General features: G+C 37.4%; 6 protein-coding genes across 8 annotated transcripts; 2 read left to right on the top strand and 4 right to left on the bottom strand.

Annotated features, from left to right (window-relative positions):
* The first annotated feature begins 939 nt into the window (after window positions 1–939).
* LOC130730444 (short-chain dehydrogenase TIC 32 B, chloroplastic-like) lies at window positions 940–4,460 on the top strand. The gene is made up of 7 exons (XM_057582456.1): window positions 940–1,270; window positions 2,688–2,919; window positions 3,037–3,116; window positions 3,314–3,467; window positions 3,579–3,657; window positions 3,855–3,939; window positions 4,039–4,460. Exons 1-7 carry the CDS (start codon window positions 1,150–1,152, stop codon window positions 4,257–4,259), a joined length of 972 nt encoding a protein of 323 aa, XP_057438439.1. The 5' UTR covers window positions 940–1,149; the 3' UTR covers window positions 4,260–4,460.
* LOC130730447 (uncharacterized) lies at window positions 4,445–5,325 on the bottom strand. Its single transcript, XM_057582459.1, has one exon. It carries the CDS (start codon window positions 4,951–4,953, stop codon window positions 4,582–4,584), a length of 372 nt encoding a protein of 123 aa, XP_057438442.1. The 5' UTR covers window positions 4,954–5,325; the 3' UTR covers window positions 4,445–4,581.
* A 242-nt stretch (window positions 5,326–5,567) lies between these two features.
* LOC130730443 (UNC93-like protein 3) lies at window positions 5,568–8,561 on the bottom strand. 3 transcript variants are annotated; one of them, XM_057582453.1, is made up of 10 exons: window positions 8,425–8,561; window positions 8,174–8,337; window positions 7,391–7,454; window positions 7,190–7,303; window positions 7,037–7,081; window positions 6,703–6,959; window positions 6,493–6,583; window positions 6,277–6,389; window positions 6,066–6,189; window positions 5,568–5,862 (listed from the first exon to the last, which is right to left on the bottom strand). In XM_057582453.1, the coding sequence occupies exons 1-10, from the start codon at window positions 8,536–8,538 to the stop codon at window positions 5,674–5,676; spliced, it is 1,275 nt and encodes a 424-aa protein (XP_057438436.1). In that variant the 5' UTR covers window positions 8,539–8,561; the 3' UTR covers window positions 5,568–5,673. The 3 variants fall into 3 exon arrangements, with proteins under 3 accessions (XP_057438436.1, XP_057438437.1, XP_057438438.1); XM_057582454.1 differs by having other exon boundaries at window positions 5,568–5,731; XM_057582455.1 differs by lacking the exons at window positions 8,174–8,337; window positions 8,425–8,561 and adding an exon at window positions 7,871–8,000.
* On the top strand, window positions 8,381–9,906 carry LOC130730445 (short-chain dehydrogenase TIC 32 A, chloroplastic-like). Its single transcript, XM_057582457.1, has 6 exons — window positions 8,381–8,517; window positions 8,615–8,694; window positions 8,903–9,056; window positions 9,163–9,241; window positions 9,570–9,654; window positions 9,769–9,906. Exons 1-6 carry the CDS (start codon window positions 8,504–8,506, stop codon window positions 9,891–9,893), a joined length of 537 nt encoding a protein of 178 aa, XP_057438440.1. The 5' UTR covers window positions 8,381–8,503; the 3' UTR covers window positions 9,894–9,906.
* Window positions 9,907–10,285: 379 nt separating this feature from the next.
* On the bottom strand, window positions 10,286–11,086 carry LOC130730446 (uncharacterized). Its single transcript, XM_057582458.1, has one exon. The coding sequence runs from the start codon at window positions 10,665–10,667 to the stop codon at window positions 10,293–10,295; it is 375 nt and encodes a 124-aa protein (XP_057438441.1). The 5' UTR covers window positions 10,668–11,086; the 3' UTR covers window positions 10,286–10,292.
* A 196-nt stretch (window positions 11,087–11,282) lies between these two features.
* Window positions 11,283–14,681, bottom strand: LOC130730442 (UNC93-like protein 3). The gene is made up of 10 exons (XM_057582452.1): window positions 14,261–14,681; window positions 14,016–14,179; window positions 13,317–13,380; window positions 13,117–13,230; window positions 12,961–13,005; window positions 12,627–12,883; window positions 12,417–12,507; window positions 12,186–12,298; window positions 11,962–12,085; window positions 11,283–11,630 (listed from the first exon to the last, which is right to left on the bottom strand). Exons 1-10 carry the CDS (start codon window positions 14,438–14,440, stop codon window positions 11,442–11,444), a joined length of 1,341 nt encoding a protein of 446 aa, XP_057438435.1. The 5' UTR covers window positions 14,441–14,681; the 3' UTR covers window positions 11,283–11,441.
* Window positions 14,682–14,947: the final 266 nt, after the last annotated feature.

The raw sequence follows: 14,947 nt of genomic DNA, 5'->3' as shown, positions 1-14,947 counted from the left end.
AAAACTTTTCAATGTTCATTTACGGCTTGTTTGTTTGAGCAGAGTTTAACGAGAGAGAAATGACATAGATGAAGTTAGAGGAGATTGTGCACCACCACCCGCGTTTGGTTTGGAGATAGTAGGGAGAGAGAGATCTGAAATTGTGGGGCCCACCCACTTTTATCAATCTTCTCAATTTGAGAAGAGAAACCGTGAGACCCAACACAATGTCAAGCCATACCCTTTATGCATTAATTGATTGTAATATAATAAATAGAATAAAAATATATGTAATGGGTTTAAATGTCAATTCACATAAAATTAATCTTCTCTCTTTTCACTCTCTATTAAACCAAACTAAAGGAGAGAAATGTTACATCATTATTTGTTCTCTCTCTCATTTATCTCTACCATAACAAACAACCTCTAAATCTACTCTATTTCTCACTTATTTCTCTCTACTCAACTTCTCTATTCTCTACTCTCTATTCTCTATCTCTCTCTTCTCGACCAAACAAAACAGTACCCGTCGTTCATGCATGTACGGTCATTTTCCAACTAGTGAAAGGACTGGGTAATACAGAACTAATAAAAATTTGCTTCAATGATGAACAGAAGTAGGTACCCCTCAGATAATATTACTTTTATTTCAGGGGGAAAAAAACTGATGTAAAGACTCAAATTACCCTGTGATACAATTTTCATTTTCATGTCTATACACCCAATTGTCATTTTTGTACCCCAGTTCAATCTCAGTACTTGCATTTCAGATATATAAAATATGTTTTTCCATTTAAATAACATTTTTTTAAAAAAGAATTGTCTAAATCACTCGATCATAGTCTTGGGTGACCTAATAATATTTTGACATGTAACGATTTTCTAAGCGAATGATACATGTACCTTAAAAAAGAACATTAAAAATGCAAACCTACCGTCAATAAAGGAAATTTACAACCTGCAACCTGCAATGATGTTTATCTTTCCTTATCTCAAATTTATGGCTCCATGTTCTGCCTATACCTTCCTCCCCCTCAAATTGATCTTATTCATAGAGTGATACTTATTATTTTCTATTTGCTTGCTCTACAAGTGTGTGTATATATATATTCTTAGACAGTGATAACTTTGTGTCCCAACTTATCAGAAAGAGAAGGTTTGGGTTGAAAGATGGTGGGTGTTTTTTCATTGGTAACAGGAAGGCATGGTCCAAGTGGTTTTGGATCAGCTTCAACTGCAGAGCAGGTTACTGAAGGAATTGATGCCAGCAACCTCACTGCAATTATTACAGGCAAGCTCATGCATTGCTATTCATGTTCCTTGTACCTTATGCTATCAATCTGGCTCTTACATGGAATTTTTTTTTTCTCTATTTTCAGTTGTATTGTGTGACTATATATATTAGCTAATAACTTACTTTGAGGTCTTTTATTCTTTTTCTTTTGCATAGAACCTGCAGCTGTTAAGTTACATTTATCCCTTAATTAGTCATTAAGTTTTATTAACAAGTTAATGTGTGTTTGTTTTTCTGTTTGGTTTGAAAGTAGATGTGCATTTTTTACATATGCTTATGGAACTAATATCATAATTTCACCCAATTTGCTCTGCTTTGTGTATTTTTTGACTTTTTTCATTTAAAACATGAGGATATTAAAAATATATGAAGCATTTTATTATTTGGCTTAATTGCAACTTTGGTCCCTGACGTTTACCAATTCCACAATTTTAGTCCCCTACCTAATTTAATTACACGGATGGTCCTGACTTTGCTGTCCGTCTGCAATGTTGGTCATTTCGTTTATTTGTTAACGGAGGAGGCTTACGTGGATGTCCAATTGGAGAGAGAAAGAAGGACCGAAGAGAGAGGGAAGCACATGAGTTGCACGTGAGACCTGCAACGGTCATCTTCTACCCTCTTCCTCCTTAAAAAACAGAGCACTGTGAGGAAGATGTTTCGAAGCTTGAGATTTAGCAAAAAGGGAAGAGATAAATAACGAACGAGTCCCTAGAGGCGAGGAAGAAGGTTGAATCAGTTGCTGGTCTCTTTCTTTCTCCAATTCAACTTCCACATTAGCTAAGTGACCATCCACGTAAACCTCCTCTATTAACAAACAAACGGTAGGACCAACGTTGCAGACTGCCAGCAAAGTCAGGGACCATCTGTGTAATTAAATTAGATGGAAGACTAAAATCATGGAATTAGTAAACGTCAAGGACCAAAGTTGCAATTAACCCTTATTATTTTGAAACAAAATAGCAAAAGCCTCTTGATAATTATTTTGAAAAAAATATTAAATAATTTATTATTTTAACAAAATATTAAAAATATAGTCACTCTTATTTGTATATCTGCTATATTTTGATGTTTTCATTTCATTTCATGAACACAATTCTCTGTTTTTTTTTCTCAAACTCATACAAATTAAAATTTATTAGAAGCAAGAAAAAACTACACATAAATTAAATTTAATTCTTAAGAAGAACAAATGGCATTAATTTACTCTTCAAATTTTCTTAACATCAAATCAAATGAAAAAGGTAATCAAGTAAAAAGGAGAGGAATAACAATCTCTCCATCCAAGTTATGAACATACAAAAACAGAAGTATAGTCACAAAATAAATTTGAGCATGATGTTTACATCCTCCAAGTCTAAAACAGAATCTCCAACTCTATTTTACTAAACACTCAAAAGTGAAAAAAATGCAGGAGGAGCAAGTGGAATAGGGTTGGAGACAGCACGAATCTTGGCTCTTCGAAAGGCTCATGTAATCATTGCGGTGCGAAACATGGTGTCTGCAAAGAAAGCTAAAGAACAAATACTGCAGGAGAATGAGTCTGCAAGAGTGGACATAATGAATCTCGACCTCTGCTCAGTAAAGTCTGTTAGATCATTTGCGGAAAATTTCAATGCTCTTGATCTTCCTCTCAACATATTAATGTTAGTTTTATTGTTCATTTTTACCATATATTTATATCTATATCTCATTCTCAATTTCTAGTACTAGTTCATTGCATTTGAACTTGACATTCCAAATTTGGATTCTTTTCATGTCAGAAACAATGCTGGAATCATGTTCTGCCCCTTCAAGCGCTCAGAGGATGGGATTGAGATACAGTTTGCAACAAACCATCTTGGTACAATGATTCATTAATTGTGAAACACATTTATAACAACATGTTAGGAACAACTTTTCTTTTTTAAGAATTAATTTTGGTATCTCGAAGTTACTCACACAAGCTTCACTTGACTTCAAAATCGATGGTAGAAAGACTTCAAACATGCACTAAGTGGTTGTCATGTACTAACTATTGTCTCATCTTTCACTTTTCAGGCCATTTCCTGCTGACCAACCTTCTTCTTGACAAAATGAAACAAACTGCAAAAGCAACTGGAAAAGAGGGCAGGATCGTAAACCTGTCATCAATTGCCCATAACTACACTTACAGAAAGGGGATTAGATTTCATAAGATCAATGATCAAAATGGGTATTATTTACTTTGACTCCAATTTCCTTCCCTGAATTTACTATGTTATTTTGATATGTAGAGCTTTACAAATTCTTTTTTTTTTTTTTCACAATTGCTATAACTTCTCAGTTATTCTAACAAGAAGGCTTATGGGCAGTCCAAGTTAGCTAACATATTACATGCAAATGAGCTTTCTCGTCGCCTGAAGGTGAAAATAAATAAGATAATACTCATTCACTTTTTGCCTTGCATGTAAACGTCTGTTTTCACTGATGTCGATATTAAACCAGATATACCATTACATTATGCATTCTGTTTTGACTGTTGCCTCTGAATGTATCATTGAATTACTGCCAATAATTTCTTATGTTGTGTCACTGTTTGGTTTCTGGCGTTTGTCAACAGGAAGAGGGTGTGAACATCACAGCCAACTCAGTCCACCCAGGAGTGATAATGACTCCACTTATGAGACATTCTTCTTACCTTATGCGTATGATCTAATCTATTGAACATATCATTATTTTTTTCACTTAGTTTTTTAAATTTACATTGGATTAGTTTGATTTATACACACTCTTTGTTCTTCTAGACTTCTTGAAGGTCTTCACCTTTTACATATGGAAGAACGTCCCGCAGGGAGCAGCCACGACATGCTATGCTGCTCTGCACCCAAGTATGGAAGGGGTAACTGGGAAGTACTTTGTGGATTGCAATGAGTTTAAGCCAAGCTCATTTGCCAGAAACAAAATTTTAGCAAGGAAACTCTGGGATTTCAGCAACAAGTTGATCGATTCAATTTCAAAAGCTTGACTGCACTTGCTGCATGCTTGGTCACCAGTTTATCAACACTCGTTATGTTATGCAATAAGCAGCACATGTTAAAGTTATGGATCTATGATGTCTTTTTCTGTGTGAATGTTTCTAAACTTATTCCTAATTACGCTTTTATGAAATAATGTGAAAAGTAAGACCATCATGTATCTTTAGCATAAATAAGACCATTTAAGTACTCATCTACTTGGTTGGGGTTTCAATCCTCGCTCATGCAAAGTGAGCAGATTTCGTGGCCAGCGCCTAGTGCCCCCTAGTGCCAGCACTCGCGACGAGGGATTAGTCACTGCTGTTAGAATTATTAAGCATCTGGATGAGTTTGATCATGGTCCCACAAGCCCACAGCTCGCACCACGCAAGCAGAAGCTGCTACAATCACAGCTGCAAATACTGGTGGAACGATTAGATCAATCTTGGACATGATGAACTTGGGAGCAGGGAAGCAAATGATCTCTCCCGGTAAGTCCAAGGGTATTCTAATGGACCCATCAGCTCTGCACTTCTGGGAGAACGAGGAGGAAGGAGATACGGCGGAGACAAACGCCACCTGCGGCGATATTGAAGCTACTGGCACCGTCACGATTAGTAACGTCATCCAGGTGGCAGCGTAGGCTAGTATAGGCCATGGGGTTGTGAGGTGCAAACGGAATAGTTCAGAGAGCCAAGGAGACATTCTGGGAAGCTCTGAGATGGTAGAGAGTAGATGAAACCGTGGTTGGTGTTTTGGGTGGGAACCTCTCAAACCTGTACTTGATATATAAACAGGGGAGAGATGAAGTGAATTAGTGAAATAGGTGAAGAAGTACCTAATCGCAACCACTTTTGAGTTTTGAGTGTGTTGGTGATTTTGGTGAGGAGAAAATGGTATATATGATGGACCAATGAGGGTTGAAGTGGAGCATGACTTGAGAATAGCATGATGACTTAGTTGACCAAGTTGTGGGGTTTAGAATTAGCCATCAGTGCGTGCATTATGGGTTCGGTTTAGTTTAAACCAAGACTGAAGAGCAATTCCACAACATTAATTAAAAATTACAAGTATAATCTCCACATGGAGGACACATAGGAGTTGGGGGAATAGTTGTTTTCACACTACAGTCCACCAAAGTCAAACAAAACTCTACTTTCAGCTTGTGACATCTTACCGAGTTGGAGGAATGGTTGATTCCTCCTCCATATTGATTTGAGACAGATTCAATGCCTAAAAAGTTGTTTGTGTCCGGGTGAACTTTCAATTTTGTGCAATTGAATAGTCCTACTGATTCATCTGGAATATTCTTTAGTAAATAACAAAACGATGAGTGTTAACAACACTCATTTTAACACTCTTATTTATAGGTTGAAAAGTTGAAAATATAACATGCTTGCAGCTGCGGCAACACTAAATTTAAATTCACTCACTAGTGGAGGATAATGATGTCTTCACCACCTTGAGAGCTAACCATAGAAAGCTGCAGAATGAGAAGCAAAGGAAAGCCAGCATAATCACAACCATTGCCTCAAACGAGACGTGGGGGGACAAAAAGAACATGATAGCAATTGTAGCGCTCTGCCATATATTTAGCTGTGCAAAAGCCCCTTCCTACACCGGAAAGAACCATGAACTTGACATAAGGGGCTACTTAAATTAACTATCGGGGTGGATTTGTTAATGAAATTTATTACCAGGGTAATCAACTTAGAGACATAAACTAGGAAAATGAATAAAGCAAGTCAATAGGACATGATTTAAAACATTATCATCCATCTTTTGGGATAACAAGGAGGTAGGTGGAATTTGTATACCGTGTCATGCTTAAATAGCAGTCCAAGCAAAGCATTGAGCTGCGTCATAAGAACTCCATCACCGATGCCCAATAAAGCAGCCAAAAAGTGTACATATAGGGTACCCAGTAAGCCGCTAGTTATGCTGCATCAGAGAGATATAGGCCAGATGAAATTAAATGGGTATATCATGTCCATAAACTTCAGTCAAACAAAAGTAATTGCCGCTGACCTGAAATCTAGCAAAAGCAAGATTAATACAACTGCCTGAACAAAAGCTCCAAAAGAAACTATTGCTGTAATAGACCTGAGACCAGAGGTGAGACGACCAGCAGCCAGAGAACACTGAAATGTTCAAAGAAGAACGAAATAATAAAGAGATGTTCATTATCCTGAAGTAAGCAAGTAACTTTTGAACAGCCATCAGAGGCAAGTAAGGAATACTTACAATTCCATCAAAAGCCCCGTATGCTGCCATTGAACTACCCACACCAGAAACACCAATTACAGGAGTTACAACATATTTGGTAAATTCAGCCCTGGAAAAGAGTATTCCATGAATGAACAAGAGATAATAAGGACATGAAAGGACACTGGAAATCAGAACCATAATTGAAAGGTCATGAGGATGAACGCCATAAGATTCACAAGAAATTACCATACAAATGCTTTTTGTAGGCCTGAATATGCCATAAGGGGTATGATCAACAACATCTTTACATCAGATAATGCACTGGTAAGTGACCTACATAGAGACTTAAGGGACGAATGTTCACTAGCACCAGAACCTGAATGCTCATATTCTCTTTTGCTATTCTCGATCCCTTTACGCAAGAAACACATTAGTATTGCGCCAAATGCCACAACACAAAGGAATACAACAAACAACAAAGTTCCGCCATTGGTACTTCCCTCCTGCGGTGAAAAGAATCAAAATCAAGCAAACAGATTTGAAGAATATTTGCAAAATGTGAAGACTAACCACCACATACCTTCCCACCACTGAGTAGAGCAAATGAAATAAGACTCCCAATAAACTGCAAAACATATTTTTGTAATCAATTTTGAATTCTAAGTTTTTTTTTTAATTTAAGAAAACAGAAATTACAAAGTGACTAATCTTCAGTGAAAAATGATATGATCACCTGGTGGAGAGCATACACAGCCCAGAATTCCCCATTGAAGTCGCCAATTACTGCACCTTCGAGCAAGTCGTTATCTTTAGCATGACTGCGTGCAGTGGAAGTGAGATATGTTCCCTGTAAGGTCAAACATAGATTAGTAAAGATACAGGAGGCTAATGACAATCAGAAGCAAATATAGAACCATGACATGTTTAAATGTACCTGTCCAACCCATATTATAGAAGCACAAAATCCAAGAAACAAAGAGGACGGCACAAGTGTATACCTGCAGGAAGAATAGCTCATTAGTTCAATGATAGCAGTTTTTCAGCAAACATAGTAATAAATTAAAACAGAAATGATGTAACTCTGAACAGGTATGATCAACAACCAAAAATGTAGGTCAACCTTTGACGCAAACAGGTATGAGGTAGTTTTTGGTCCCTATAACTGTCACTAATTTGGGGTTTGGTCACTTGGGGACTAAGACACTTCAATAAGTCAATATACAAGGCCAATCCTGTATTGAAAATGAGGGTAATTTAATTTTGACAGCAAGAAACTATAGGAACTACAGCTCAAATAATTTAAAAACATAGGAGATCAGATGCCAAATGCCCAAATAAAAAAACAATTCTAGCATCTAGCTAGTACACTCTTTTCAACACACCCGGTCAGGAGTTGACCAAAAAAGAAACACACCTATGTGGAGAAATCCATGCTATTCCCATTAAATGGGGAGTAGGATCCACATAAATTTCACCTCATAACAAAGAGTATATTACTAACACTAGTAAAAAAAAATTAAGAGACCGAATTAATAGAAAGAGGTCCAATTTGCAATTGCATCTCTGAAACTTAGATGAGTTCAATCCACCATATATTTGAAGGAAATGAAAGATTCACCATTTCATGTCAGAATATGAAGCCTACAGTTTAATAGTTTAGGAATCATAACAAATCCATTAAATACAAAATAAGTTAACGATTGTGAAAGTTACCAACCAATTAGGCTTCAAATTTGCAGCCAGGTACAATAAGTAACCAGTTGTCCCAATAATCAAAGAGTTTTTGGAGCCGAGATTCCTCACCACCAAAGAAGCAAACACAGAAAAAATGGTGAAAGACAGATACAATATCCCAAGTGAAGTGGTACCCAAATCCTGCTCCTGAAATGGAAACACACACACCCTCAAAAAAATCCATCAAAACAAAAAAAATATCACAGAATCAGAAACAAAGAAAGAGTTACTTACTGTGTTGAGAGTGCTCTGTAAATTTTGAGCAGCTCCATAAGCAAGGAAGATTAAGAGAAAAGCCAAGCTCAAGATATGAATGTCCTTCATGAGGTGGCTCTTCGGCAAATCCATATCTCATTCTCAATTTATAGCACTAGTTCATTGCATTTGAACTTGACATTCCAAATTTGGATTCCTTTCATGTCAGAAACAATGCTGGAATCATGTTCTGCCCCTTCAAGCGCTCAGAGGATGGGATTGAGATACAGTTTGCAACAAACCATCTTGGTACAATGACTCATTAATTGTGAAAAATGTTTATAATAACATGTTAGGATCAGCTTTTCTTTTTTAAGAATCAGATTTTTATCTAGAAGTTATTCACAGAAGCTTCAATCCGTAATTAATTTCGACTTAAGAATCCATGGTAGAAGGACTTCAAACATGCATAAGTGGTTGTCATGTACTCACTATTGTCTCATCTTTCACTTCTTAGGCCATTTCCTGCTGACTAACCTTCTTCTTGACAAAATGAAACAAACTGCAAAAACCACCGGAAAAGAGGGCAGGTTCCTAAACCTCTCTTCAATTGCCCATAACTACACTTACAGAAAGGGGATTCGATTTCATAAGATCAATGATCGAAATGGGTACTATTCACTTTGACTCCAATTTCCTTCCCTGAATTTACTATGTGATTTTGATATGTAGTGCTTTACAATTTTTTTTTTCTTCTCAATTGCTATAACTTTTCAGTTATTCTAATAAGAAGGCTTATGGGCAGTCCAAGTTAGCTAACATATTACATACAAATGAGCTTTCTCGTCGCATGAAGGTGAAAATAAATAAGAAGATACTCATTCACTTTTTGCCTTGCATGTAAACGTCTGTTTGCACTGATGCCAACATTGAACCAAAATACCATTACATTATGCATTCTGTTTTGACTGTTGCCTCTGAACATATCATTGAATTAATGCCCAATAATTTCTTATATTGATCATGCTAATAAGAGAAACTCCTAAAAGATCCCTTAAGTATTTTTTATTCTTGCGAATAGGTAAGATCACTTATTATGGAAGTTGATCATATCATAATTGACTGATCATTGTCTCATTGAGCATGTATTAATTTGCTGTTTGGTTTCTGGCATTTGTCAACAGGAAGAGGGTGTGAACATCACAGCAAACTCAGTCCACCCAGGAGTGATAATGACTCCACTTATGAGACATTCTTCTTACCTTATGCGTATGTTAATCATCTTTAAACTGAAGCAGACTGCATAAGGAGTTGCTTTTTTCTATTTGTTTTTTGATTTTACATTGGATTACATTGATTTATATACACTCTTTGTTCTTGTAGACTTCTTGAAGGAAGACCTTTTACATATGGAAGAACGTCCCGCAGGGAGCAGCCACGACATGCTATGCTGCTCTGCACCCAAGTATGGAAGGTGTAACTGGGAAGTACTTTGTGGATTGCAATGAATTTAAGCCTAGTTCATTTGCCAGAAACAAGATTTTAGCAAAGAAACTCTGGGATTTCAGCAACAAGTTGGTCGATTCAATTTCAAAAGCTTGACTGCACTTGCTGCATGCTTGGTCACCATATCAAAACTCGTTATGTTATGCAATAAGCAGCACATGTTACAGTTATGAATTTATGATGTCTTGTTCTGTGTGAATGTTTCTAAACTTGTTCCTAATTATGCTTTTATGAAATAATGTGAAAAGTAAGACTAACATGTATCTTTAGCATAAATAAGACCATTTAAGTACGCGTCTCTTAGGTCAGGATTTCGATCCTCGTCCATGGAAATCGAGCGCACTTCGTGGTCAGCGCTTAGTGCGAGCACCCGCAACAAGGGAATTAGTCATTGTTGTCAGTTATTGATCATCTGGATGAGTTTGATCGTGCTCCCGCAAGCCCACAGCCCTCACCACGCAAGCAGAAGCTGCTACAATCACCGCTGCAAATACTGGTGGAAGGATAAGATCAATCTTGGACTTCATGAACATGGAAGCAGGGAAGCAGAGGATCTCTCCCGGTAAGTCCAAGGGTATTCTGATGGACCCATCAGCCCTGCACTTCTGGGAGAACGAGGAGGAAGGGGATACGCCGGTGACAAACGCCACCTGCGGCGAGATTGAAGCTACTGCCACTGTCACGGTTAGTAGCGTCATCCAGGTGGCAGCGTAGGCTAGTATTGGCCATGGGGTTGTGAGGCGCCAATGGAATAATTCAGAGAGCCAATGAGACATTTTGGGAAGCTCTGAGATGGTAGAGGGTAGATGAAATCGTGGTTGGTGTTTTGGGTGGGAACCTCTCAAACCTGTACTTAATATATAAACAGGGGAGAGATGAAGTGAAATAGGTGCAGAAGTACCTAATCCCAACTACTTTTTGGGTTTTGAGTGTGTTGGTGATTTTGGTGAGGAGAAAATGGTATATATGATGGACCAATGAGGGTTAAAGTGGAGCATGACTTGAGGATAGCACCAAATTGTGGGGTTTGGAATTAGCCATCGTGCGTGCATTATGGGTTCGGTTTAGTTTAGACCAAGACTGAAGAATGATTCCACAAAATTAATTAGAAATTTAAAGGTCAAACAAAACTCTACTTTCAGCTTGTCACGTCTCACCGAGTTGGAGGAATGGTTGACTCCTCCTCCATATTGATTTGAGACAGACTCAATACCTAAAAAGTTGTTTGTGTCTGTGTGTGAATTTTCAATTTTGTGCAAGAGAATACTCCTACTGATCTGGAATATTCTTTAGTAAATAACAAAACCGGGGTGTTAACAACATTCACTTTTAACACTTATTTATTGGTTGAAATTCATGTGGGTGTCACTAAATTTGAGGTGAGACCGATATTTTTCATAACAAAATATAGCCACGTGAGCTTATAAATTATAATAAGTCACTATTTACACATCTCCTTAAACTGAAGGAAAATGAAACTATAAAAGAGAGACTTAGACTTAGATTGAAAATATAACATGCTTGCAGCTGTGGCAACACTAAATTTAAATTCACTCGCTGGTGGAGGATGATGATGTCTTAACCACCTTGAGAGCTAACCATAGAAAGCTGCAGAATGAGAAGCAAAGGAAAGCCAGAATAATCACCACCATTACCTCAAACGATATGTGGGGGGACAAAAAGAACATGATAGCAATTGTAGCACTCTGCCATATCTTTAGCTGTGCAAAAGCCCCTTCCTGCACCGGAAAGAAACATAAACTTGACATTAGGGGCTACTTAAATTAATTATCAGTGAAAAAAGTCCCAGGAATAATGGCAAAAAAGCAAAATGGATAAAAATAAAATCAAGCAGAAAAGCCTGTGCAATATGAGAACAATAATTGGAAGGGAGGGTGGAATTTGTAAATGAAATTTATTACAAGGGTAACCATCTTAGCTTAGAGACATAAACTAGCAAAATAAAAAAAGCATTGGAGAAGATCAGAAGATAAATCAATAGGACATGGTTTAAAACGATATAGTTCATCCTAGGATACAAGGAGGTAGGTTTAGGTGGCCTGAGCATACCGTGTCATGCTTAAATAGCATTCCAAGCAAAGCATTGAGCTGCGTCATAAGAACTCCATCACCAATGCCCAATAAAGCAGCCAAGAAGAGTATATATAGAGTGCTAAGGAATCCGCTACTTATGCTGCATCAGAAGTGGCAAAGACAGATATATAGGCCAGATGAAATTACATGGGTAAATCATGTCCATAAACTTCAGTCAAACAAAAGTAATTTCCGCTGACCTGAAATCTAGCAAAAGCAAGATGAATACAACTGCCTGAATAAAAGCTCCAAAAGAAACTATTGCTGTAATAGACGTGAGACCAGAGGTGAGACGACCAGCAGCAAGAGAACACTGAAATGTTCAAAGAAGATCGAAATAAGAACGAGATGTTCATTATCCTGAAGCAATCAAGTAACTTTTGAACAACCATCAAAGGCAAGGATCTACAGTTCTGCGTTCCTATACTTACAATTCCATCAAAAGCCCCGTATGCTGCCATTGAACTACCCACACCAGAAACACCAATTACAGGAGTTACAACATATTTGGTAAACTCAGCCCTGCAAAAGAGTATTCCGTTAACAAACAAGAGATAATATGGATATGAAAGGACACTGGAAATCAGAGCCAGCATTGAAAGGTCATGAGGATGAATGCCTTAAAATTCATAAGAAATTACCATACAAATGCTTGTTGTAGGCCTGAATATGCCATAAGGGGTATGATCAACAACATCTTCACATCAGATAATGCACTGGTAAGTGACCTACATAGAGACTTGAGGGACGAATGTTCACTAGCACCAGCACCTGAATGGTCATATTCTCTCTTGCTATTCTCACTCAGTTTACGCAAGAAACACATTAGTATTGCGCCAAAGGCCATAACACAAAGGAATACAACAAACAACAAAGTTGCACCATTGGTACTTCCCTCCTGAAGTGATAAGAATCAAAATCAAGCAAACAGATTTAAAGAATATTTGCAAAATGTGAAGACTAACCACCACATACCTTCCCATCACTCAGTAGAGCAAATGTAATAAGATTCCCAATAAACTGCAAAAAAAGATTTTTCGTTTTTATCAGTTTTGAATTCAAAACAGTTCTTTAATTCAAGAAATGGAAAAACAACTTGACCAGTCTTGAGTAAAAAAATAATATGATCACCTGGTGGAGGGCAAACACAGCCCAGAATTCCCCATTAAAGTCACCAATTACTGCACCTTCATGCAATTTGTTATCAGTAGCATGACTGCGTGCGGTGGAAGTGAGATATGTTCCCTGACAGGTCAGACTTAGATTAGTAAAGATGCCGGAGGCTAATGACAATTTGAAGAAACTACAAAACCTTGACATGTTACATGTACCTCTCCAACCCATATTATAGAAGCACAAAACCCAAGATACAAAGAGGCCGGAACCAGTGTATACCTGCAGGAAGAATCACTCAGTGATATAGCATTATTTCAGCAACATATTCATAAAATCAAAAAAAAATGATGCTCAGATTGAGCAGAACTGTGAACAGATATGAACAACCATAAATGATGGTCAACCTTGGGGGAGGAAAAAGGTTTGAGGTAGTTTTTGGTCCCTATAACAGTCACTCATACGGGTTTCGGTCTCTTCGGGGCTAATACTTGAATCAGTTAAACTATAGGGCCAGCAATTCATGGAAAATGAGGTTAATTTAATTTTGATGATTAGAAACTATAGGGACAAACATTCACCAAAAAAAAAACTATAGGGACAAACAACAGCTCAAATAATTGAAAAATATTAGACACCATACTCAATGGTAGAGAGTCCAAAAGCCCAAATAAATACAGCATTCTAGTACCTCACCAAAACACACTATTGGGAGAAATTCATGTGAATCCCATCAAATAGGGAGTATAACCCACATTAGTTTCAGCTCACAACAAAGATTATATAGCACTTGTTAAAAAAAATTAAATAGAAAGAAGTGCAACTTGCAATTACATCTATGAAACTTAGATGAGTTGAACCCATCATATTGTTGAAGAAAGTGCAAAATATAGAAGGAAATGAAAGATTCATCATACCAATTGGGCTTCAAATTTGCAGCCACATACAATATATAACCAGTAGTCCCAATAATCAAAGAGTTTTTGGAACCGAGTTTCCGCACCACCAAAGAAGCAACCACTGAGAAAAACGTGAAAGACAGATACAATATCCCAAGTGAAGTTGTACCCAAATCCTCCTCCTGAAATGGAAACACCCCACCTCAGAAAAACCATCAAAACAACAAGAAACCGCAAATTCAAATTCAGAGAGAGGGGGTTACGGTGTTGAGAGTGCTCTGTAAATTCTGTGCTGCTCCATAGGCAAGGAAGATTAAGAGAAAAGCCAAGCTCAAGATATGAACGTCCTTCGTGTGGTGGCTCTTCGGTGATTGAAGAGCCGGCGAGTCATCGGCGGCGGCGACCAGTGGCGCCTCTTCGTCACGAGGAATCACTGACGCCATTAGTTATTTCTACTTCTGGATTCACCTGAGGCTTGTTGTGGATATTTATTGGCTAGAAATTTGGTTGATTGCGTCAAAACTGTGATGACGTGATGTCCAAACAGAAAAATTGCCGGCCACTGCTACACGACGCATTGAGAGAGCTCGAAAATGAGACACTCCGTTTGGTTGGTGAGAAAACAGTGTGCTGAAGATTCTGAATCTTCTACTCAATGATTGGAAAAAGAGCTGCCACAGTAATTTTTGGATCTTGGAAACATGGTACGAGGTGAAGATTCTGAATCTTCTCCACTAGTATTAAGCCCGTTTGTCCGTGCATCGCACGGATAATATTTTACGAACTCCACTGTTAATTACAATTATTGAGTATTTGATATATATGAAATAATACAATGATATATTTACTAAGACATATAATTTTAATTAGTCAAACACTTATATGTCGTTATTATCTTATGTTTATGTTTAAATTTTTATCTTTCTTATATATATGAATTATTTGAGTTT

The sequence above is a fragment of the Lotus japonicus genome, chromosome 1, assembly GCF_012489685.1.
Source record: "Lotus japonicus ecotype B-129 chromosome 1, LjGifu_v1.2".
Lineage (NCBI taxonomy): Eukaryota > Viridiplantae > Streptophyta > Magnoliopsida > Fabales > Fabaceae > Lotus > Lotus japonicus.
Note: the sequence above shows the minus strand (reverse complement) of the source record. Positions and strands in the feature narration are given on the sequence as shown.